Raw genomic sequence first — 26,308 nt, 5'->3', positions numbered from 1 at the left:
CCTGTGTACCACTGTAACCTTACAGTGTATGTACACTCAGACCCCTTTCATAAATGTTGTGGTAGCAACAAAAAAAATTACATAAACTCACAAAAGAATTGTTTAATGGTATGAAGTATTCTGGTTTCTACCAAAACCCCAATTACTTAATTTTGTGCCCTTCCTGGCCTACATAAATTATGCAACTCTCACATCTCGACATCAATGAATTATGTAGCTCTGCGCACACATCAATTAATTTTGGCCCCATCAACTTCCCACCTTCTGTGTGCTCCTAGCCTCAAATCAGTTCTGCATCTCCCAGCCGCCAGCGGTTAATTTTGCACTCCCGGCAGCGCGTATCTGCCCGGACCTGCAGCCCCGCTTCAACTCTTCACCCTCCTCCTCCTGCCTCTCCTTGTGCTCAGCCTCGCTCCTCCTGCCGCTGCTGCCTTCTCCTGCCCACTTCCTCGCCTTCTCCTGCCCACTTCCTTGCCTTCTCTTGCCCACTTTCTTGCCTTCTCCTGCCCACTTTCTCACCTTCTTCTGCCCAACTTCTCCCGCTTGGCAGCCAAGGTCAGTCCCAGGCAGCTTCACCTCCTGCCTCACGCATGAGTCAGTGCCAGGTCCCCCCAGCCACCGTGCCCACTGTGCCCTGGGGGTAGCAGGGCTTGTCTGGAGGTGACCTGGGTGTCCTTATTGCTCTCTACATGATTTCCAAAGAGCAAACTGCAAGATGGAAGCTCTGTCTTCTGGAGTGGCCTGTGAAAGTCATCGCATGCTTGGGGCAACCACTTGCAAAACCCTTCCCGTGGGGAAGCCTGCGTCACGCAACATCCCACTGAGAAGAGAAATAGCTTCTAGTTCTAGAAATGATGTTGAGGAAAAAGGTGGTGCCAGCATCCATCAAACTCAGCACTGCTGCCAGCAGCAGAAACAAGCATGACCTGGGCCTCGATCTTAAAGCTGACACTGTTGTTGCAGATGTCCGCACCAAATGCCACAGTAGGCTTCTTGAAGCAACCCAGAAAGAGCTCACTGTCCTCCAGAAGAAACTTCAGCGAGTAAAAGCATCAAGAAGGCTATCTTGTTCCCTTATTGCAAACCTCTACATGCAGCTCAGTTCCAATTCCAAAAAGGAGAAGTATGCAGAGACCAAAAGCCTCAGCATCTAGCCTGAGAGGTCAACATGGTGTCCTGCAGATGAGAATGGCCCGGACTTGCTGTTGCAGAGCAGCTCTGCAGCCCACCCACAGCCCTCACTGGGGATTTGCTCTCCAGTAACACAGGACAGGTCAAGGCAGGCCCCTTCCTCACCCTCTTCTTCACTTTTAGTTCCTCAGGAGGATAGAGTGGAGGGGGCTGGTGGCTTGCCAAAGGGAAAAGGGTGGTGACAGCAGAGTGAGGAGCAGCTGGGCTGTGCCCAGGGTCTCCACAGTTCCTGTCCAGCTGGACTGTCGGGAACACTGGTGGAGACCAGCTCTCAGTTCAATCTGCTTTTCTCTCCAGGGGCTGGAGGGAATTTGACTCTTCTCTCCTGTGAGGTTACCAAATATTTTCTCTCTGTTCCTTTTCATCGGTGTCTATTTAAGCAGCAAGCACTGAAGAGACCGACTTGTACTTTTTTATTGTACAGTTCCCAGCACATATGGCTGTCTTGGACAGGGTCCCTAGGCCTGATTGCACCAAAAAGTCATGATAGTGTTTAAAAGTTTGGCCTCCAACTATACCTATATATAAAATCCAAAGCATTTGGGACAAACTGGAGGAAATATGATTTTAGCAACTGATAAAAAATATATTCACTCTTTTACATCTGCAGTTGTACTTTGCAAGCATGGGTGCTCTGTCATGTTTGAAGACTGTATCTCAGAACCAAAAGCCAATGCAATACAAAGGAGTGTTTGGTCCTAGCTGATTGGCATCAAGTGTTTTTCCTGTCCCACTTGCACAACAACCATGGCCATTCATCAGTGTGAAGCTAAGCAGGCCCTAGAAAATGTTCTAATTATCTGGGCTTTCTGAGTAAACCTGCCTGGATTTAAAAGAGGCATACAACTGTACTCATGTGAACATTTCTTGTTTCTTCTAAATAACAGAATTAGCTATAGGCATTTCCTTAAAAGCATGCAGAACACAATTGCAGTGTAATTTCTCTCCCTCCAAGCCTCGTCTTGAAACATGCAAATTTCTCTTTCAAGTGTGTTGGCAAAAAAATGGCAACATCCTGATACACACGATTTAGACACTGAATTACACACTGGTCGGGTTATCATCAGTGGGCTGAGTTCTTTGGCGAATATATCACAAGTAAAGTAGCACAGTCTGCTGAGGAAATATCAGTGGGCAGCTTGGTTCTTGCTCTCTTTTGTAAGGATCCAGTGTTGGCCACTGCCAGGGACAGGGTACTGGGCTGGATATGGACCTTTAGGCTTCCCAGTACAGCCTCACTATGTCCTTACAGAGCTCAATGCAACGCACTGCAGGGCTGTGCACTTTCTGCTGAGCGTTTTCATGTTCTGTTTTAAAAATAACAAGACATCTCTTAACATTCAGGATACATTTTTCCACTCTGAAGCACCACAACAGTCTTTTTAAAGAAACTCTAGGAAGGGTGTTAACTTGATCAATGCTGTGCAGGAAGGAAAGCTCTTTCCTACTATTTTTTCAGCATGACTTTCACTGACATGATCAGGCTGGGAAAAGACTTATTGGCTGACAGCCCAGGACAGCCATGCAATATCTCTAGTCATCTGGAACTCAAACTACTCTGCCCAAGGGAGAACCATAACATAAAAACAATTTAGGTTACATGCTGAATCTTATAAACATGGTTCAGTTTTTAAAAAATAGTTTAAATACTATTTATGTGCATTCACTATGCGCACTTTTTTCCACAAATGTCAAGTAAGAAAGGCTGGGAGGCTTTTTACTTTTTTTGCTGTAGACCGTTTTCACAAATCTTGCTGGAGATTTTTAGAAGTACGGGAAAATGCACTTCCTCTCTTCTCATAAATTTAAGATCTGGGCTTCTCCTGTGTATCGGGTATAATTGTTTTATGTATAGATGTTTACTTTTTGACTCCATCCAGAAAGCACAGAGTCACAGAAACGCTGGTTGCAGGGGGCTCCCAGAGGCCCTGCGGCAGGTGGGGAGAGCTTGGCTTCATCTGGCCCAGCTGCAAAAGCCCTGGGGACAGAGTTTCCGCAGCCTCCTCGATGACCTGCCCCGGTGCTGCACTCCTCTGCTAGAGATTTTTCCTCCTGTCCGGTCTGAACCCTCCACGCTGCACTTTGGGCCATTGTCCCCTCTTACCTTGTCTGTTGCTGCTGCCCTGAGTTCGCTCTGTCACCTTCCCACCTCTCCCCAGTGTATTTTATCGGAGGAACCCTGAGAAACCAAAGTGCAAGGGCCAATACATGTGTATGAAACTGAAAAGCTGAGACGTCTACTTGTCACTGTGTTAATCTGTTGAATTTTCAGTTGTCTCACAACACAGGAGAAGGAAAAACTGAGAGTTTTCCAGCACTTCAAGGCTGATGCTACGTGTCTTAAACCATAGTGCTTTTGCAAGCCTATGTTTTTTCCTTTTCCTTTTTGAACCTGAGCATCACTGGCCTCTGTCTATTGTTACCTTATTTTGCATAAAAACCTGAAAGAGTAATCTGCTCTTTGGTAAGCGTGTGCAGCTCTAAGTATTTGGAATGAATAAAGCAACATGAATCCAGAATGTAAGCTTCACTTCAAAAAAACCTTTTTGCTCTACTTGTTGTCTTGATTGAAGATCTGAACTTGGGATGCGTCCATTGCCATTTGTCCTTCTGCCAAGTGCTAACATTCCGGCACACCTTGCAACAAGCCTAAAATTATTATTTTAGGAAAATGACTATAGTTCCTTTATGATGCCTTTTTTCCATAAACTGGTATTTCACAAGCTGAGTAGCCTTACTGTCTTTTCAGTGACTGATTTGTTCTAACATAGGAGAATAACCCCTCTTGTACATAGCTTGATTGTTCTTGTGCAGCTTCTTGCTTTTGCTGAAATTGTTGGTTATTAGGCAGCGGTGTTGTTTTTAAATGAATTGTGGTTTTTACTTTCTTGATGTGATGTGCTGTGCGTTTTAACTTTTTCTGTGATGCTTTCATTGCAGGCCTTGCTGAGACCGGGACGAATAGACAGAATTATCTACGTGCCACTGCCAGATGCAGCCACTCGTGGGGAAATCTTCAAACTTCATTTTCAGTCCATGCCAGTCAGTGGTGAAGTCTGCTTAGAGGAGCTTGTTCAGCACACACAGAAGTACTCAGGAGCAGAGGTAAAACTTTCTAAATGGTAACAGCTACACAAAATTGTGTATTTAAAATTGAATTAAAGTATCCAGATATCCTCCCTTGAGTCTTCTCAAAGCGTGAGATGGAGGTATGAAAGGGCGTGTTTGAGAGATTCCTGTGTTTTTGCTCAGAAAGCAGAATAGAGTCTGTGGCTTTTTACCTTCAAGATCTCCATCTTGATTGTTGCCAGGGAAAGGGCTTCTTCCAGGGTGAGCCTGTCACGGTCGCGGGTGGCTGCACTGAGGATGTGCTGCCAGAAGGAGTGGAGGGAGATGGGGGCAAGTGCCCTCAGGCTGCCCAGGCACTTCACCTGGGCCTCCCCACCTCCCCAGGGATCTTTTGCATTTGGGATTGTGACTGAGAGGCTCGGGTGGAGGGAGGAGAGACAGAGCTATGAGACAGTGTAGGGGAGTTGCAAGGGAGTCACTGGTCACTTTGAAGCTGGTGTTTTCCTATTACATGTAATCGAGACCTCACAGCATCACTTATAGCTCATTGCTATTAGTTAATCAGCTTCTGACAATGGACATCAGACAATTACTGCCTGTCCTAAGTAGAAGGAGAAACTTTGTCAGATGCTGCTGCCTGGCAGTTACAATAAGCATCGGTACATTAGTGGTCACCACTCTGTTCCCTGAATATTATTTATGTCAGTGTCTCGTGAAAGGATATTTCATTCTTTCCTCATTTTGATTAATTGAAAGTAATTATATTACTTCAAAAATTCAAAGAATGCTATTAAGGTTGCCAATTCGAGCTCTTAAAAGGTATGAAATACCAGAATTAAAATTTCCACCTTACTGTAGCCAGTCCTAGTGTACGCGTTATCGCACCATCTTTAATTACATAGTCACCTTCTGCTTTTTCCATAGCAGAGCGGAAAATGTGATGTGCTTGCCTCGGCTCCCCCATCTTCCTACATGCTGTTTGCAAGGGCAGGGAAATAAGCTAAACTTTTGCCTTGGTCCAAAAGAAAGGGTGACTGTGGAGTACTTGTGTCATAATGCTGAAGGCCCTTCTCAGCTGACTGGTCGTTGGATCTGTTCCTAGGCAAGACTTTTGCTCATTTAGCCGTCGCTTAAACGCTGGCGTGGTGTAAAATGCTGCATTGCCTACCAGTAGCCTCTGGCTGGTGCGGGCAGTGCTGTGGGTGCTCCAAGGCCAAGGGCTGGGGTCAGACGTGGCCACGGCCAGCAGCAGCACCCGGGCTGCCCTCCAGGCTTGTGCCGGGAACCGGCGTCACGGCGGACACCAAAGTCAAACCCGCAAGAGCTCTCCAGGACAAACTGTGCTCTGCGAGCGAATGAATGAAAGCAGCATAGTGAGAGAAGCTGCTTCGAGTAGGACATCTTTTTACCGCAGAATGTGGGATCTCATAATGAAAAAAGGGCAGAAATAGAAAGGATTGCAGGCTTAAATGTTGGTCTGGGAAACTGCTGGAGCTCTACTGGCTCCGTGCTTTGGAGCAGTGACGTGAAACAGCACTATGTTTTTACACAGATCTCAGTAATATGACATTTGCTGCCTTGGGAAAATTTATCTGCTTCTGGCTGAGTTACAAGCCTCCAAAAACATAAATATAAACATATCCTCTGTTGTGTATAGAAACCATCTTCTTACCAGGCAACGACTGTAATGCTTTTATTTCAGAAATTCCAAGCATATGGGGATTTCCTTTGGATCTGGAACTGCTGAGGCTCTAGCGGTCAATTCCTGTGCTTAGTTGATAATGAGTCGCAAATGTCCTGGTGCAGGTTTTGCACAGAACCAGAAAGAAGTTAATGGTTCATTGAGTGCATCTATAGATTAATCCAGGGGAAAACCGCCTGCCTTTCTCTAATCTGGCATTTCTCATGAATTTTGTTCTTTCACATCAGTCAAAGAATTATAATAATTGAGATGTAAAGACTGAATACAGAAAAAGCCTCAGTCAGTGTTCCTTGGAAGAACATATAAAAAGTCTTGACAGTTGGCACACACAGTGGCTAGTTTCCTTAAAGCCTTTTCTTCCTAGTGTCTCCAGCTTCACAAATAGTTTCCGCTGTTGAATGGCAAGTTCCCATTCCACTGTTATACCCTTTGTTTAGAAAAAGAAGTGGAAAATGCTTGGTTTTGTGACTAGAAGATGCTGTATGAATAGGGAGTTGCATGTAAAGATGCGTTGAATCATCCTGACATGAGCTGAATAAACAGCAAGTAAAGTGGATAGTTCAGTATGAATCTGGCTTCCAACTTGGCCTGTTTTCAGATCAGATAGTTGTGCATTTTTGCCTGTCATCACTTATGACCAGTTATCTCTATTCACCTGCTGGATGTACCTTTCTTTTAATGAATACCTTTAAAGATATATCAAGATAGCAAAATAGGGTGATTACTTCCCACTGTTTCATGTGAGAGAAGACGGAAGATAATTTATGAGGGTGAATTACAATCTCCTTCTCTCATATGTAAGTGAAGTTTAGTGTAAAAAAAGAAAGTGCATTAGAGGAGCAGTGTCTGTACAGTTAGCTTTTATTATGCTAATAGTAGAGGTCAAACAAAGCCTCAGCTTTCTGGAAATACTTGAGTTTGAGTTCAGTCTTCATTTCCAGGCCGTTCTGAAGTAGTGCTCTGCAGCAGTGCAGGAGGCTCTTCTTCAGGGATCTGCAAGTCAGGGAAGTCAGAAATTGTTTTAGAAGTTTCTGAATAGCAAGGTTTGGCCTCTGAGCTGATGTTGACACCGAGGATCATTTCCTCCTCCCTCCAAGGCAACTTCTTTGACTGCATCCCTGTCCTGAAGGCATCTGCCTTTTCCTAGGACTGTCCTCAACCTCAACAGCAAACATTGTGCTGCACTGAAACTTTTATAAGGTTAATTCTAGTGTTTCTACATTTCATTTTGGGCAATATTGCAGGAGATCCCATTTTTAGAAAACTGATTATTATTTTAAATGGTTTTATATATTTTGGATGTCTTCACTGGGAGATTGTTCAGTCTGACCATAGCTTTTTCCTAGGGCGTTTTCACTGTTACACTTCATGGTGAAGAGTTTTATCTGCTTGATTGCTTACTGTGCATAAAGTACAATTAATTAAAGATCCAACCACAGAAGCATGTAAAAGCAATGTTTGAAAGTGCAAGCAATGTGATTTCTTTGCGTCTCATTTGCTTGCTTTCACGATGCTGCTACAGCCAGCTTGCGTGAGGAAAGATAGGCCTCCCGCAAACTCAGGTGGTCTGCCTTTTTCATTTGTAGTTTAGATTAGGTTTTTCATAATTACTGGCTTCTCTCTGTTGTAACAGAAAATACACTTTCTAGTGCAAGCAAGAACAAAATCATGTGGGCAGTATCTGATAGGAAATTGCTTGTCGTGTGATTTTTAAATTTTACATTGTCTCAAACAGAAAAGAAGAAAGGCTGTGACTGGGACATGTCTTGGCCTAGAGGAAGGACATGTGCCCTTATAAATGCGAAGACTGATATCTTGATTAGACCTGTGGGGGGATATAAAAGATTGTGTCATTTGCCTTTACAAATTAACTGGCAGGGGTGCATCTGTCTTCAGATCCTTGGAGTTTGCTTTCCAAAAAGGGACGAGCGAGGGATGAAGACAGTGTTTCCCCACTGTAGAAATATTTTGTTCTGGAAAGCAGGTGATAAACAAAAAGGAAAATAAACGTGGTAGAACGAGGGACCTTCTTTTATTGTCTAAACTCCGGTCAGGTTGTGTTTTTGTTGCAGTTTAGAAGGCAGTAGCAGAGAGGGAGGTTTTAGGCAGAAACTTAAACCAAGTTTTGAGCCGTTTTGAGTTTAAAGATGGTTAGAAGTAATTAAATTAAATATTCTGGATATGATGGTAATATTCTTAAGACAAGTGTGCTTATAAAAGCGAGCTAATGGGACCAACTGCTTTTAAATTGGTGGAAAGCAGGTCATGGTGGAAGGGAAGGCTGGCATTGTTTCTATAGTATTATCAGTTTCCATGCTTACAGGAAATAATAGTAGAGCGGGAACCTGGGAGCCTGTAAATCTTTCACTGGTTCTTAGTCGAAGTAGAATAGTTAATGTAAAAAATATCTTTCTCACTTTGCAATAACTCTCGATGGGAACACAGAGAATGAAGGGAAAAAAAAAGGCAAGCCAATGAAGGTTTGCTCTGGCTCAAATGAGACTGTATTTGTTGCCAAAGTATCTTTGCAGCAGCACACTGACTTGAATCAGCTAAAGCCTTTGACTCTTGAAATACGTATTCTAAAACATGTATGTTCTTGTTTACCAGATACTGACATATTTAAACCATAAACTTTAATAAAAACTCACCCCAAATCTTCCCAAACCCCCTTCTCACTCTTGTAGAGGAATGTACCGACTACAAAAGAAGTGAAGATGCGTTCTATCGTAGGTGTACAGGAGGGCAAACAGTCTTTTAAGAGATTGGGAAAAATCTGTACATTTGTCTCTTTACTAAGGAGCGTCTACAGTAAAGGTGGGAGAGGGCTTCGATATAGGAAAAATGGGACATCTGACAAATCAGGATGTATTATCTGTTTATATCTAGTTTTCCATGTAGGAAAAGATCCTCCAAACTTAAGGGAAAGCCCTTCTTTTAAAAGAGCAATGGATCCAATCCTGTATAGTAGCCTAAAAAGGGACACAGGCTTTTTATCAAAACAAAATGGTAAAGATTCTGTTGCAAATAATGTCCTGGCTAAAGCTCGTGGTTTTAATTTTGAAGTACAAATATGTTTGCTCCTTTTATGTTTAGTTATGCTAAATGCAGAGCGTGTTCAATTCCCACTGATTTCAGTAGGTGTTGAAGGTACTCAACACATCATGCCTTGGGACTGGGCCCTCAGATTTTGAGCTTCTAGGATACCGCAAAAAAATGCGTGTGTCTTATCAGAAACATGTGATGTGTGTGATGACCTTTTCTTCCGAAGGAGTTCTGCTTAGCTCCACACCGGGATACGGCATTACAGAAAAACACAATTTTCCAAGTGAGGGACACTGTCAAATTGAAACACAGCAAGATTAAGGCCTCAGATGAACCTCTGAAGTTTCTCTTGGAATGATGCATAGGATCTATTAATGTATACGACTTATTGAAAAGTGAACATTATTGTGTGGGTGTGTGAGGAAAAGAGACTCAACCTTCATCCAATGTGGGTAATATGGGATCAACACCTTCCTACACATGTTTGTCAGTGCTGAGGATGTGTTTGGCACAGGTGGCTGGAAGGTGAGGAAATACCTGGCATTCGGCATGTTTTCTGAATGTCAGTGTTCAGGATAAACGAGATGAATCACAGGAAAGGAAATAACTAACTACACAGGACTTCCCATGGGATTTTGCTTACTGCTGGTCTCACAAGGGCCTCGTACGTGCAGAATGTGCTTGGGCCGATTGGGAAGGAGGGCAGCACAAGCACCTGGGTAATCACTTGGCATGGCGATGCCAAACCGTGAGAATTTGCAGCATTGTGCCACCCTTCCTGCTCCCCTTTTTAGTCACTTTAAAAAGATCTGGTTCCCCTCCCTCATTTTTCCAGAGATGGAGGGGGATCCTTGCCTTAAGTGGGCTGATTTTCATCACATCTTGTCTCAGCTGAGACCTGATAAAGTGCTATATGCATTCGCCCTACGAGTATATAAAGTATGGTTTACAATTAGCATATTTATGCAAAATGTAAGATATGGCATACAGAAGAGCTTTTGCACTGAAATTTATGTATGGCTTACTCATCTGGGAAAGAACATTTTATCCTTCAGTGAGATAATGATTTGCTAATAGTTTAATCAAGCAGAGGAGATTTAATGCATCTGACTGAAGGGACATTAGTGTTTCTGAAAAGGTCAGGCCCATTAGCAGCTCAGGAGGATACAGTCAGAACTGCTTCCTAAATAACTCAAAGAACAGTGATCCTTAGAGGAACTTGGGGAAAATGCTGGAGGGAATTTGAATAAGACCCCAAGCAAGCACCAAACAGTGTTAAGGTATAAAATTTATCCTGCTTCTCAAACCTGAGATTTTCTTTTTCCATACAGCCCAAAGAGCTGAAATTTTTGATTCCTTAAATGCTGAATCACTTAGGGTGTGGGAACCTTAGAGCTAATTTCATTATGTTTTTGTCTTCCTTTCTGTGTCTTCGTTAACTATTTTAATGGCACGGTCCACCTAGATTCTGTAAACGAGCACTCAGACTTGCTTTTGACCTCCCTGTGCCTTTGCAGGGTTATTTCGTGTTGTGTGCCTGTTTGGATAAAGCACCTGTGTTAGGAGCATCGCTGGTGTCAGGGTAAGTGCTCCTCTGCTGAGGGGGCTGCTCGCTTCCCGTGAGCTTTTATAAAACATCTGGAGTTTCACCAAACCAGCGGGGGCTGTGGGAGACGCGTGTTCTGCCACCGATGCTGTGGCCCTCGCTTTCCCTTTTCCTCGCACCCAGCAGCGGTACCGGGAGCCCCTCGTTCAGGGGGTGGCAGAAGGAAGAGTGTCGGCAACACGGCGAGGGGGCTGCTGTGCTGTCACCCAAACGCGGGCTCCTAAAAGAGGGACCTGGGCTGATGCCCCGTCAGGCAGCTTCACTTGCCCGCTGCTCTCGCCTGTGACTTTGCTGCTTTATTGTCCTGGGTTTGGCTGTCATTCCCAATAATGGAAAAACATGTTGCTCTTTAAAAGCAGATGGAAATTCATTCCTGAAGGAAGAAATATGTCTCTTTAGGCTACTGCTATTGTTTTCTTTTAGTTTTATTTTTTGCCCGTGAGTTATTTCTAGCAGCTTTTAATTTAATTATTTCGTTTTTCTTTTTTTCCTTTTTTAATCAGACAGCAGGGATTATTCTTCAGTGTTTTATAGCACATGCTTTCAGTGTACCATTGATCACAAATGAAAGTCTTAAATGTTCAGAGTAAAAATTGCTTTTTCAGTGATCAGGAAGCAACTGAAAAAGCTGGTTTATTCTCTTTTTCATTTAAGTAATACAAATGCTCGTATCAGATCAGAGCGGTAGAATTTGCTTTTATGTTAAAAAAAGGAAAAGAAAAAAAGTTAAGCACTGCATCATGGTGACCTGTTTTTCTGATTTAAACCTGTAGTGCTTGTGCTTGATTTTATAAGTTATGATATGTCACAGAGTATGCAGTTAGAAGTGAGCCTGTTGCTTTGAGTCTGACTCAACTCTGGTCCTAAAGACAAGGTGTACAAATTAGAGAAAGTCACCCAAAAGTTGTTGCGTTTCACAGAGAATTAATACCTGATCCTTGACTCTTATAACCAACTTCCTCAACATCTAGAAGTTGCTGTAAATACTGAATATCTTAGCATGTCAACAAAAGATCTGTCTGAAGCTTTTTGTTTCATTTTCCGTGATGTGAGACCATTGATTTATATCAAGTTTTTTCATAATGAAGGGGGGAAAAGTAAATATTCTTACATATCCATTGCTGTTTTTTATGTCCTTGAGATTAGTGTGTGTCTGACTGGTTGAAGTGCCTGCTTTTAATAGTGTACAATGTCTGACTCTCAAACCTCGGTGTTCAATTTACCTTTCTTTATGCGTATATATACATTTTCCTCTATGATACACTGAGGATTTCAAGGGGGTTTCCCACAGAGGTAGCACTGAGCTTGGCCAGGAGAGCTGCAGAGCGCTCCCCACTTCTGCAGTACAATTGCCTTTCTGTCCTTAACAGAATCACTTACACCAGAAATAAGGTAGTACTTGGACAATAATATCCAAAATACTTCTGATTATTATCTTAATTGGTACTAAGCATATTTAAATGTGTAGTACCTGAAGGCGAAATCAGGTAGGATGTTTATACCAGATGAAACTGTGCAGAGGAACACCTTGTGCTGACCTACTTGTAACTCTGGGACTGTGCCAGTTAAATTGCTGTCAAGGTGGAAGAAACGTTAATGAGCAGTAAGGGAACAATGGAGCCCAGATATAAAGGCTTATTAATCTACCTGAGTATTGTTCTGTGAATGAAGAATGTGTATTTTAATAACAACACTAACTGTTTACACTTCACTGAACTGCAAAGATTGGAGAGGTGCATGTGCGTGAATTAAAATATTTGAGCATATATTGGTATCTTTGTGTACATATAAAATAGGATGTTTGCCTTTGGCAGTCATGAGTGAAGTAACTGTTTCTGTTGTGAAAATTTGGAACCTAATTCTAATAAGAGCTAATAAAAATCAAGAAGTATGCCATTAGATTGTGAATATATTGAACAATAGATGTACTACATTTCAAATGTAAAAGCTGTCACTGTTAAAGCTACATTTGTATAGAACATGCCCCAACTCTTCTGCTTCAAGTGATTGCTTGTATAATAGAAATAATATTTCATTTGTGCAAAGTAAATGTTGAGTTTATTTTGGGATAAAGTGCTTGGATGGTTTTTTATTTTCCTTACCATTTTAATTGTGATATGCTTTAATATTTCCCATCGCTCAGAATGCATATGAGCTGTAAGCTTACACACTTGTCATCATCCCATTCAGTTGTTTGAATTTGAAAATGCCCTCTGCTCTCTTTGTGTCAAAGAGGGTTTGAATATGTGTAATTTTAATTTTCTAAGTGAGATTTTTTTTTAAAGAATGGTTGGAATATCTGCCTATTTTTTTTTTTAACTCACAAACTTTAGCAATGACATTGGAGTTGGAGGCTTTTTGGTGAGATTCAGCTGCCCGGCAGTAATACTGAAACAGTCTGAGAAGCTGCTAGTAATTAAGATAGTCACCGGTGCAGAATGTGGGAACAGGGGAGCTTTTGGGTGTTTGCAGCAAAACCTACATATTCAAACAGGGAAATATTCCTTTTTGTCATGTAACTTCTGTTTTCACGGTGTGCCTGAACACTGGCTGCTTGTAGGAAGCGGAGCTGCAATCCACTGAAGAAGCCACTTAAAGGGGAGATATCTACAGCTGGCTTTTGTGGTTTGTATTTGAATACTAAGAGATTTGTATTTGCACAAAACTTTGGTCTTAGCTTTCCAACCATTGCCTGGAGTAGAAGCTGTCAAGTAACATTTCTTAGCACTACTGAAAAGCCAATGGCTTTATGCACTATTGTCGCTCAGATTTTTGTGTATCAAAAATTGAAAGTCGTTATTTCCAACTTATCTTGCATGGTTTCCCTAAAATACATAAAGCTTTAGATTGCCTTTGGCGAAGGGATTAAGTGGTTATTGGCAGATGGAAACAGCACAATAATAACTCTGCAGCAAATTATTAGCAATGGTAGAAGCAATTCCGTGGACTGTTTCGCTTTTTTTAATTAAACTTTTTCAGACTACCACCTAGTTCTTAGCTCAGGCTTTTTGTCTCTTGGCTTTGAAAACGTCAAGGATAGTTGGGCAGAAAAAAAACCTTTCAGGTCTTAGTCCTCTGTAATTTGTTCATGGCATTGCGTGGATAGAAGCGAGCCATTGGATCTGGGTTGACCACTTGCAGTGGAAGAAACCAGAGCAAACCCCAAGATGACTTGAGTCGCTAATTGGGCCTGACATCCCCATTGTCAGCGGAGGAGAACTAAGAGCATTTTGCCCAGTTGAAAAGAGCTGCTTTGGATTTTGTTTGTTTGATGGTTTATTTTCTTATTTAGGGAGGCGGGGAGGGGGTTAGTTATAATTTCAGAGTAATTGGCATCTTACAGAGATTGGCTTTGTGGTGTTTGAATAATTTCCTAGAAAACAAAGTAAATTTGTGATAAAACTAGCCTATTACGATTATACTTACCATTGCACGGTGAAGCACACCATTGGAGGGAAAGGAGGGGAGTGCAGCAATCTGTCTTCTGTTTTGTCCTGTATATTTTTGGTCTTATTGTGCTTTTTACTGGGATAAATCAATTTTGTCTTTTTGTTTTGTTTTGTTTTGTTTATTTTCCTGGAACTTTTCCCAGTGAGCTCCCATTGATGAGAAACTGATGAAGATTGGCGGGGGCGGGGGGAACTTACCCAGCTCATAGGTTAGACTCTGTGGGTATTGTGGTGGGATGTTTCCAAGTATTTGTGACTCTGTGTCAGGAAAACTCTTTCCACTCAATCTTTCTTCAGCAGCCACTTTCCCTTGCAAGGCACGTGGTTTTCGTCGGGTAGCCGAGAAGGAAGGACCCAACAGAATCAGCCAGGAGGACACGTTGTGGGGGATTTTTCTTATTACAGGTGATGATAGGGGCTTGGGGCCAGCTGGCTGGTCAGCATTGCCACACTACCCGGAGCAAGCAAAAAAACCCAACAAACAAACAAAAAACATCCCCCCAAAACCCCCCAAACCAAACCAAAATACAAAACAAAACCAAAAAAAAACCCAACAAACCAAAAAACCCAATCAACCAACCAACACAACCCCCAAATCCCCGCGCTGCTCTTGTACTCAGGCACTTGTACTCAGATGTGTTACCGCTTTATGGGATCTTGCCACTGCTGTGGTCATTTTTGCTTATTTACGTGTTATAGAAACTGGGGGAAGAAAAACTACGCTCCTTTTTAGCAAAAGAAAATTTGCAGGCAAGAAAATGTGTTTGGTGACTTAGTATAAACAAGAGAGAACAAAACTTTCCTTGATTTTGATTTTTCTAGTTTAAGGCCTGAAGAATTCCAAAGAAGAGTTGGCAGTCTTGTTTTAATATTCAAACAGTAAGCGCTCATCATCATAAGATGTCAGTTCTCTTCAGAAGCGGAATATGGTCCACATGTTAAAAGCTGAAAGCTTATTCTTCATTACTAACAGTCGCTGTTACTAAATTTGCAAAAGTATTTGTGAATTCAGTCAAGTAAACTCACAGCAGAAAACCTAGGATTTTTTTTTAAGAGAGTTTTTTATACATATACATGTGCACCGTCCTTTTATTTGTCGTTTGCTTCAAGTATATATAGACAATTATCCATATATATAGACATATATAGACACATATATAGACAATTATCCAATATATAGACAACTTATCCATCCAGAAAAGTGCTCTGTTCTTTCTTCTTCTTTTTTTTTTTTGTATAGTTTTTGAACTTGTGAGCTAAAAAACTGAAAAACAACAGCAAAAACACCAAAACTAACCCAAAACCTTTGAAACAATTTGGTTTATTTATTTTTGAGAAAAGAATACCTTTATTTTGTCTTCATTAACCCTCGTTAATTAAGAATTATATTTATGGAAGACCAAGAAAAAGGGAGGAGGGGGAAAGCATTAAATTAATTTGTCTTCTATCGATGTTTAGAAGTTGGAGGAAGAAAGTGAACTTGAGAATTGGGACAGTATCTTACCCTAGGCTAATTGTTTACCATTAAAAAGAGAGCTTGCATGCAGCAGGGAGTGTTGTGTTTTGGACTTACTTCCTTGTAACTCATAAATCTTGGCTGTATAAATGTTCAGTCATTAATTAAGGCTTTCAAATTAATCTGTTTCCTGACTGGACTTGGCTGTTTTTGCACAGAGCAATGCTGTTGCTCAACTCACCAGTTCAGGAGTGCTCTCAAATGTGTGATATGGAAGTACGATGTTTATTGTGAGAGTTAATGAACAGCCTGCGTGGAGGGGGCAGGAGAAGCGTTTTGTTGCTAACATGTACAGGAAATAGTGTTGTAGTATCGAAATGCATTTGTGTACTTTAATTACTTCCCTTACTTCAAACAGTGGCAAAAAAAATGGGTACTTTATATTGATAAATGTCAGTTCCAAGCAGAAGTATTTTTGTTTCATTATTCTAGGACAGAGTTTTGTCTTTGCAATTCAACCAGTTTACTCAAATGATACATAAACACAGCCCAAAAGTCTCTCTTATGTGATGGAAAAAGATTGCAACTTTTGTTAGAGGCTTTTTAAAAATCAGTTTGTAATATTGTCACTCCGGTAATAGTATCATTGCATTGATTTGATTTGCACATATAGTAACACAGTGCTCATTTGGGTTTTGTGTTCTACTTGTGTTTCCCTTTCTTTACATTTCTTGCTTATGAAGGTATGACAGGAACTTTTACCATATATGTATTTTTCTAATATTTAGGATTTTCAGAAATTCATGAAAATATGAATGACGATATGTACAATATGCATTGCACTATAAATGTTCATGTTATCTTTAGCACTTAAATATACACAGGTCTGTCTTTGCAGTGTTGAAAGTGAGTGTACTAGCTCTTCTTCTGAAGTGACCATCCCCTACCTCATGCAATGAATTTGCTGTTAAAGGTGAAGCAGCAAAAGCTGCAAATGAATCATCCAGCCAGGTGTGGTATTTTACAGCCAGGCAGTCCTGCAGATGTACTACATTTCGTAGCTATTTCAAACCAAAAATGCTTTCATTGCACACATTCCAGTTGGCCAGATGTGTATTGCAACAGCCGACTTCCTTCAGTTCTGCATGTGCAATGGATTTCATCATGAACTTGTAAGGTCTCTGTTCCAAACTGTCTATTTGTACCTGAAGCCCGGAGAAGTAGGAATTCATGATGAACATGAACAAAAAAGATCTCTTCTTAGCTGTTTGAAGTCTTAGTGTTCAATTCACGAAAGTGTGTTGCTGCTCATGTTTTCTTTGTCATGAAGTGCGATGAGATACAATAGTCCTAATCAATGTACCCTTTACTAAGGAACAAAAATATAGTCTGCAACGTCTGCTTGCAAGTCTGAACAACTGTTAGCTACCATGGAGGTATTTTTCGTTACTTTCATATATGTGTTGCACAAAGGAATATACTTGCTTCTTAATGGCTAATTAAAAATTGGTCTGACCAAGTTTGAAAGTTTGAGATAATCTGAAATCTGAATTTAACTCTTCAGCTGAATTTCCTCACCTTTGTCACTTCAACCAGAGCCAGACTATTAATCCCTCCTCATTTCTGGCCTAGTCAAAGTTTACATTGTTACCCTACAGCATTTCAAAGATTTTTTTATGTGCATAAAAAATTCCCTCTAACCAATGGAATTATTTCATTAACTTATAACCAAATACATGTTTGAGCTTGCTAAATCCAGGGATTATTTATTTAATTCCTAAAGATAAAAATGTATTCTAATTTCATATATGTTATTAATTAGGTAGCAGAAATAACAGTAGATGTACCAAGCTTATATTGATTTTTTTTTTTCATTTTCAAGGCAGGATGTATTTTTGCAGCCAGATTCAATTGCTGTCACTTAGGTGCCTGTCATTTCTTGGCTGTTCTTTCAAACCAACGGATGCATGAACGACCCAACGCTGCTTGGGCAATTAGGTTTCGATACAGCAACATGATTTTTCCATGACCAAGAAAACCCTTGCATTTCAATGGGATCGAAGAGTAGGCATCTTCTCAGTTCCATTTAGTGCCAAGCTAAGTCATTGTAAGTGTTTCCAGGCCTCTCAGTATTGCTTTCCACAGGTTTCTAATGAGACATGGCTATATGTGTCCATGAGGAGCACTGGCCAAATGAATACCTGTCCTTTTAATCTGCATTTTGCAGTTGAGTACAAGTCAGAGTGGCCTCAGTGCTGCTGTAGGAACATTAAAGAACAGCGAGACTTTTTAAAACAAGTCTGCCACTCTTACCACATCTTTTTGAAGCAGCAAACCTTTTTTTCTTGTCCCCACGAGATTATTGCCATCCAATAAGTTGTTTCAAGAATAGCTCCATGTGTACGAATCAGCTACAGAGGCACACGGGCAGCGAGTGACCCACTGAGTCAGGCAGGCAGTAGAAATCCAGATAAGCCTGTTGTGCTTGGTAAAAGTACCATGTGCAGCATGATAGGAAGGCTTGCTAAATTATAAATCATAGCATTAAGAAACTGTGGTAATAAATCTCTCTTCTGCCAGTCTGCATTTTACTGGAAACAGTCCTGGACTTGCTGGCAGATAGGTTGGATTGTCTCATTGGTTTCTTCTGTCTTGTGAATTTGATAAATCATTCAATGCATCGTATTTGGTAACAAGTAAACCATATTTCAAAGCCTGTTATGATGCCTGTGTGGTGTTTACAACTTGAAATCTGTTGTTACATAAGACTTGGAAGACACTCAGTGTTGTATTCGGTAGTATCTGTGAGCCACCTGAGTAACAGAAGAAATGATAATTTGCCAGATTTCTTGCAGGACCGTTTTTGCAGTGTGCAGCTTCAAAATCAGAAATTGCATTCAAAATGCCCATGGGACATTATTACAATTTGTTTTTCGCAGGTCACACATTTCTTTCAGTGCTTGGCTCCTGCGGGATGTTACCAGCAGGTTGCACCAGGGCGATACGGAGCGGCTGGCGCTGGTTTCACTGCCGTTCTGATGGCCTGCCGCTGAAAGGATGACTTAGAAAACACAGCAAGGAAGCTTAGAAAGTTGCTAAATTTAAATAAAAACCCTAAAACCAAACCAAAACAACAAACCAGCCAGCCCCCCCCCACACGCCTCAAAACCAAACACTTATAGCAAAAGTAGTTCAGATGATTTTTAAAAAGTGCTTTAAAATGCTGGCTTTAGAAGGGTAAATAGAGAGGGTAAGTGGAGAGAAGTGGTGAGAGCCACGGCCAGCGGCAGCTCCCTGGACCACAGGAGCTGCTCTACTGGTGTCCCAGTGCCAGAGCTCCTTGGGCTTCTCCAAAGCGCCAGCGCAGAGACCCGGGCAGTGTCCTCCGGTGAGCATTGCTCGTGCTGTGGGTGCTCAAGGTGAACAAAACAATGTTACTGGTGTTAAAATGATAAACCCAGTCCAGTCCTAGCCCAGCCAGGATCTGCATAGAACAGGTTGTTCCCTGCGAGTCGGAACAACGCTGATAACATTTGGCAGGAATAGCAAATACACATTAATATTTGCATTATGATAACAGATTGCGGCTGGTTTGAGGTTTAGATTTGATACTAATCATTCATCCTTGGTTTTGAGATGATTCCTGAAAGAAAGCATCTCTCTCCTACAGCGAACAGTCTTGAAAGTGTCCCACTTTTAAAACAGGGAGCTTTTGGTCTCTTTATTTTTACCACTTAAAATCCAGCAGTTTTATTGTACTAATGTTTAGCCTGCCAGGACTTCTTAGCACCAGATTTTTTTCATTTGTAAATAGCAAGGGGTTTTTGTTGTTTGTTTCTTCTTAATTCATATGCCGCATTTAAGGAAAGCTTAATTAACCCCAGCATACAGGGAGAGGAAACAGTGTTCAGCAATTGGGAATGTAATTAGCTACATTTATACAGAAGTGATTGTATTACATAAATACTTTTTTATTATTATTATTTATTTTTGGATGAGTTTGGGGGCTGGAAAGGGAGGGCAGGCATAGGCTCTATAAAATAAAGTGGAAGGAGTAAAAAGGCTTCTATGGATCTGGAATACAGAAATATCATGAACTGTCTCTTTATTTCTCTGGAGAGCTGAAGCACTGGTCTTACTCTTAAAACTCTTTGACAGAGTCAGAGGTTAAATTTCAGCTTAGAAGGTTTGCAAAGCTTGAAAAAGCCATACAAGTTGAATCCTGTTCTCAAGGTGTAAACACAGGACCGGGCTGATCCGAGATACGAAGGCCAGTCTTTTTACTGGTTTTTATTAAAATATTTTGTTACTTCTGCTGCAAATTAACATGCGTTTGAACATTTTCTCTCTTAAGTATTGTTCAGTCTTCCTCATTAAAAAAACATTTCCTCAATAATAATAGGTTCCATATGTAGATGTACTACTTATGTAAAATGATACATATTAGTGTAAGTAATCACACATGAAAATGTGTTTTTTTGCTTTTCACCATGTAATGACTCTTCCTGCTCCAGCCTTCTGCCCCCAAAACAAGCAGAACAACAAGAAAACGCAGTGAAAGGAAATCTGCAGTTTTAAACAGTTTTCCAGATCCCCCGTTCTCCAAGTTCAGACGGAGCTGGCAGGGACCGATCACTTGCTGCTCCAGGAGCAACACGACTCTGTGCGCAGTGGGGTCGATATGGAGCAAGCTGACGGGCCTGGGGTTGGGAAAGCTGTTCACCATGTGCCGAGCCTCAAAAATAGGGGCAAGTCCCTCCTTAAGGATCCTTGAGGCTGACCAGGGAGAGACTGACTCAGGTGCTCACAGCTGAGTGTTTGCTGAACGGCCTTGCTGTGGTGAGATGGAAAGACTTTGCAGTACCTTGTGCACCATCTCAGAAACATACAGGGGAAGCACTTCTTGAAAAGAAGAAATACAAAACCTCTTTCCTTTTTAGAGGATTACAACAGTATTCTCAGCATTTACCTGTAGAAATAACACCTGACGTCCATTTCATTAAAAAACAAAACAACCAAAACAACCCCAACAAAACCAAACCAACAGCTATAGAAAGCCAAGTTACCTTAGTTATGGACTCTCTGTATTCTTTTTCCTCTTTCGTGTATGATTTTAACAAAAGAAAGATTCCTAGTGTTCTGTTTCAGCCTTGTAACATGATGCAATCAGTCCGTTTGGCCGATGAGATGTTCTGCGAATTCTTTCCGGCTCCTGCAGGGTGGGCAGTGGAGGGAAGGGAGGCGGCGGAGAGCTGCGAGTGTTCTTCGTTCCCGCCAGTCACATATGCAGCAGCGCTCAAGAGGTGATCAGAATCACTTCCCAAAGCAAAAGGGATGCAGTAGATTTTTCTTCAACACAGAGGTTGATCATAATTAATAAAAAAAAAAAAAAAAAAAAACAAACAAAAAATGAATAAGACAAAGGAGCACAGGATGTAGCTGTCTCATTGCTTACAGAGAAAAAAATGCAGTTATTAACTTTTATAAATTTTGCTTTAGACTTTCTTGTGGTGAACAGTGATTTAGAAACACTAAATTGAATCATTAGTTTTGTGTCATTGACTTTTTTTTTTTTTTAGTTAGAAAAAATTCAGAATGTTGAAAAGATTTGAAGTATTTAAGTTAAAACTTTTTCAAGATTTTCTTTCAATTCTTCTGCTAAGTGTAATGGGTGAGGTTGAATTTGAACCTTTGTTTGTTTGTGTTTAGATTAAATTACGTATTCTGCTTGGGAATATTCTGTTCTCTTTTCAGCAAAAAGCTTTTGCAATTATACTTTTGTATTAGCTTAAAATTAACAGGCGTAGAATTATAAAAGTGGTTGGTTTGGGGTTTTTTTGCACATATTGGTAAATGGCACTATTACTTCAGTATCATCATCCATTTTCAGCTGTTTTCCTACTGCACTTCTTAATTGTTGTTTCATTAAGAAAGCTGAGCAGACAGGGCAGCACTAGCAGCCTGCAGGCTACACTTTCAGGTGGATACGTGTGTTTATATTTCTCCACTGTATTTTTGAGGGAAGACTTCATGCTCGAAAGATAACGCTTTCCATCTCAGGTGGAAATGGTAAAGTTGTAGGAAATAGGTGGTTGAACGTCTATAGAGGAATATTTAGTTGATCTGTATCTTAAAACTTATTCTGTTTTGAAAATGTATTTAAATGATTGCATGATTATACATAGTTGTGGGTGACTAATCTAGTCTATTGCTGCAGGTCATGGGAATAGTCATAAAAAGTATTTATTCTGAACGTGAACCCGGATGCATGCTTTCCTGACGTTTCCCATCTGGTCTGTAAGTAAACAGTAAATCAGATAGAGAAGAATTGAGGAAAGGGAAGAAGCGGGCACGTGGGGAATCTGCAGCACTAAAACAGCAGCCCGAGGTGGTCTGAAGCTGTAACTTGTTTTCTCTCAGAAGCAAAGAAAGAATTATTCTACATGGAACAAAGTTGTTCCATAGACCCAGGAACCCACTGAGGTACAGCTGCCGCCAAACGCAATTAAATCTTTATCAGAAAAGCACTGATGGAAGAGTGCAGAGAATAATCCCATGCCCTTTGCTCACGAGTGCCTTGTGCTGCCGCGGAGGCTGGCACTTCTCTGCAGACTTCAGCCTGCGCTCTGTTTTCCTGAAACCAAAGTGTTTCTAGGGTGTTGCTGGTTCCATTTTGACAACTCGCTGTTTCCTGTCATTATTGACCTTACCTGTTTGTACCTCACCGGGTATATGAGCCAGAACATCCTCATCTAATGTGTGGTTTTCTGCTTGGTCCTCATAGCTGGCATTGGGAAATCTGAACCTCTTTGCTGAATTATCCCAGGGATATTTCAGATGATCTCTGTGGGATATGTTTAGGGATCTCAGCTGTGAGGACAGCAAAAACGCATTTTCTATTGTATCTAAAGAGCCCACAGGAGCTCCTGAGTTATGAACTTCATGTATTGGCTGTGTGAGTGGGGGGGCTGGACTTGTGCTTGGCAGGAGAAACTGTATTTTGACATCGTCACCTCAATATACATGAAAAGCTTTAATCTCTAGTCAATTGTTTGCTCCGTGTTTATGTGTTTCACCTGACTTACATTTAATTCCAGCTGGAGAATCAGTCCCAAGGCTCTACAGTGTTGTTCCTCAGTACTTGTAGCCCAAACAGTTTTTCTCTTAGCCACAGCGGTAATTTCTCAGTCACTGAAAGGGGCCGTTTCATAGCTCCAGTGTCCTCCTCTGGGAAACTTGCTGGTGGATGCAGCTCGCTCAGGCTGCCCGTGCCCTGCAACCCCTCTGATTTTCCTCACCTCCTTGCCTTCTTTGATGGGCCAGAGAAAGTGCGTGCTTTCTGTGGGAAGTGATTGGGAGATTAGAGAGAAGAAGTTGGTTTCAGTCCAAAGGGTGGTGATATATATTAGCACCATTTATAAGATAAAGTCAAATCTCTATTCTCTCTTACCTCGTGAGACTTCAGCCTAGGGCTAAATGCAGCCACAGACGAATGCTCTTTCTTGTACTTCTAAGGGCACGTCAATGTGAGGAAGTTGTCCTGGAATGAGATAGGGTGTGAATGTAAATGCAGTAGTTGTTCCAGCATAATATCCTGTGTAGACAAGGTCTTGGTGAAGTGACTAAAAGCAATGGAATTACTTCAGTGGAAGCTGAGGACACCAAGCCCCCCATGCTCCCCCCCCAGCAGCCAGCCCTGTGGGCAAAGGACAGGCTGAACGCCCCATCTCCATGTTTGTTTGTTTGTTTGTTTGTGGGGATTCAATGTCTCACTGCTTTTCCTGTCAACGACACTTGTGGAAAATGTGATTTACTGTTTATTTTATCAGTTGTCAGAATGGGATAGAGAGTGATGACCAACAGTGTTGCTTTAGGTAACTTGTAAAGGCAAACCATAATTTGGCACCCAGAGTGTGAATGATGGGGACTGTTTTAGCTCTGCCATCCCTTACTGGCTTTTGTCATTCCTACAGTCTGGCACAGAGGCTTTGATCATCTCTGCAGGTATCTACGGTCTGTTGCTCTGAAAGCAGTGCAAAACGAAAGCTGCTGGAAAGAGAAAATATATGTTTATGCTTCTCTTTCAGAAAAAGGTGAAACATTAATGTAGTGTTTGTGGAGTCAGAGCAGTATATGTGTGCACATGCTCTTCACATGGTACTCTGGGAGTTAAAAAAAGTCACCTTTTTAATGCTTGTGAGTTTGGTACAACATTTTTTAGGCCTATGCTATGTGATTCAGTTGTTACCTATTCTTTATGGTCTGCTGAAAATTAGTGTTTATTTTTAAAGTGCCTTTTTTCAGATTAAGTAGAGCATTAATTAATCAGTGTGAGGAATAGAGTGCATTTTTCTACCACAGCTTTCCATCATGTCAAAAACTCATTACCAGATGTAGAGATCATAAACAATCACACATGGCTGCTGCATGTAAATCATCTGCAGGAGAAATTACCGCTGATGTCTTCTGATTAGATCACTTTGTCTTCCAGCTCATTAATACACTTTCAACCATGGAGAATATTTAGGTGCTAATAACACACAAAGCAATATACAGGAGAGCATTAACTTACCATATTTGTTAAACATTTTAGTCTGGGTTTTTTTTCCCATAGTCTAGGCTACTCTTTTTTATCTTGAAAGAGCAGCTGCATAGTCAAAATCTTCCCTTGGAATTGGTATTTGCTTCTGCAAGATCTGTAGTGATGGGATATACAGATAATCTTCCCAAAGATGATACTACAGAAATGAATCTGAAATTATTAGGCCAAAGTCTTTGCTGGCACAATCCCCAGGGGAGTTACAGCAGCAGATAAATTGTCCTGAAGATAAATAAACCTATTGAAAGCCAGGAATTGCCAGTTTAACCGCCTGTTACCGAATAATTAGATCCCACTACAGTAGTTCCCATGGTAGTCCCTGGGACCAGTCTCACCAGCCACCCTCCCACCACCCATGCGCAGAGACCAGCTCTGGGCAAGGGGTCTCCTGGAGCTGCTGGAGATGGGCACGTCAGGCTTGTGCCTGCCAGCCATGCGTCCCCACCAAGGCTGCCGTGGCAAGGCTGTGCTAAGCCTCCGGTGAAGCATATTCTCCATTTCTGGGAGATCTTGAAAGCAGAGTCACGTGGAGTGTCGTTTTCAGATAAACACATGCAGCAAACGATGCTGTAGGCTGAACACCATGAACTCACATCAGATTATATTTCTAATGAGAGCTACACTACTTTGTGCCCATTTTAAATATGCAATGTTTGAAATAGTGTCATATATGTTTATATATGGCATTAGAAGCAATATCCTGTGCTTAAATAATAAATGGTTGTGGTAGATGGTCACAACTTCAAAGTCACTGTAGATTATTTCAGGTCTTGTTATTTCCAGTAGGTAGATGATACATTTTTAAATGAGTACCTGTATATAGATGACGCATGTGTGGCCATTGCTATATGGCTTCTAACAAACTGGAGTCTGTCCCAGGGTTGGTCCATGAGGTTTAGGATGTGTGTGGGCACTGGCAAGCCATTCCAGGTGTCTGCAGAGCTTGCTAGATGGTGAAAAATGGCATCTGTGGTAAAGCCAACCCCTATAATCCTACATTCAGTCCCTTAGAAAAGGGATAGCCAAGTGGCTGACTCCTGTTTGGGTCTGGAGCAGAAGTGGCTTTTGCCCAACCCTGCCAAGGTCCCCAGTGTGCAATGTCTCCCGCACACCAGCGGAAGATCCCATATTTCTCAGCCCTCTCACAGCCTCTCTGAGAGCGCTGGTCACAGCTTCCTGCCCGGCAGACTTAGCAGAAATATCCAGCAGAGACTAATGTCCTTGTACTAGACGCTTGCATTTCTTCTGATTTTGCTTCTACTGAAGAGATCGGCATTTAAAAAATAGGTAGAAATCCTTAGTGACAAACTGTTTTATTGCCTGCTCTCTGCTTGTGTTGCAACATTCAGTGGAAGCTCCTGGCTTTCCATGGCAGGTATTTAACAAGCTTAGATGTGACATTTACACCTTGGGAACAGCAGATTGGGGTGACTGTGAAAATGAAGGGTGGTAGTTTGTGGCAGAGCTTTCTGTAAAATACATACCACATCAGGAGTTTGGGAACCCAGGATTCAACTGCTACTGATGGGTGCTTTGCACACAATGGCCTACCTGTAACTAGTTTAACTATTTCATGTTAATGCCGTGTTTAAGATACGAAGTACCAAAGGGATGTGACATGTTGATATGGATCACAATTCCGTTCTGTTACCAGTGCAAATATTTTAGCATTCATAAATTAATGGATTGAATCCTACGTTAGAAACTGTCTCTAGTTCCAATAATAGGTATTGTTGTGTCCAAAGTTTTGCAGAAACAGTTAAGTACCACCATGTACCATCACAACGTTGAAAAATGTCTTACTTGTTGATTGAACTTGTTCTGCTCATTGATTTATAGCTTCCATTTAGCTTTCAATTATGAAAAGCAGATAAGTGTTTTGGAATGTATTTAAGCATGTGCTTCACTTCAGTCACATTTACTGACGTCAGGGGAACCCGAAGCAGATGCTTGTGTGCTTTCAGGGATGCTTTCATGAAACAAGGAGAGCGGGAAAGAGAGAAGACTCTCCTTCCCTTTTTGGCTCTTCTCTTTTCATGTGTGAGTAACATATTGCGTGTCTGGTTTTGTTTAAATTCAAGGATGGCAAACAACCGCATTCTGTGAAAACTTCCTAGTTCTCCCCCATCCTTCTTTATAGTTTGTTTTTTTTTTCTTCTTGTTATTGATATTTGGTAACCTGCAGAGACAA

General features: G+C 41.4%; 1 protein-coding gene across 4 annotated transcripts in view; it reads left to right on the top strand.

Moving 5' to 3' along the window:
• AFG2A (AFG2 AAA ATPase homolog A) overlaps nt 1–26,308 on the top strand; it is a 225,742-nt gene that overhangs the window by 158,203 nt on the left and 41,231 nt on the right. For 3 of the 4 annotated variants that reach the window (XM_065062123.1, XM_065062121.1, XM_065062125.1), the window contains exon 15: nt 4,132–4,296. In XM_065062123.1, coding sequence (XP_064918195.1) covers nt 4,132–4,296 — 165 coding nt within the window. Of the gene's footprint in view, nt 1–4,131; nt 4,297–10,524; nt 10,590–26,308 lie in introns of all 4 variants that reach the window. The other variant, XM_065062122.1, reaches the window with a different exon arrangement.

The sequence above is a fragment of the Columba livia genome, chromosome 4 (assembly GCF_036013475.1).
Source record: "Columba livia isolate bColLiv1 breed racing homer chromosome 4, bColLiv1.pat.W.v2, whole genome shotgun sequence".
Classification (NCBI taxonomy): Eukaryota; Metazoa; Chordata; class Aves; order Columbiformes; family Columbidae; genus Columba; species Columba livia.
Note: the sequence above shows the minus strand (reverse complement) of the source record. Positions and strands in the feature narration are given on the sequence as shown.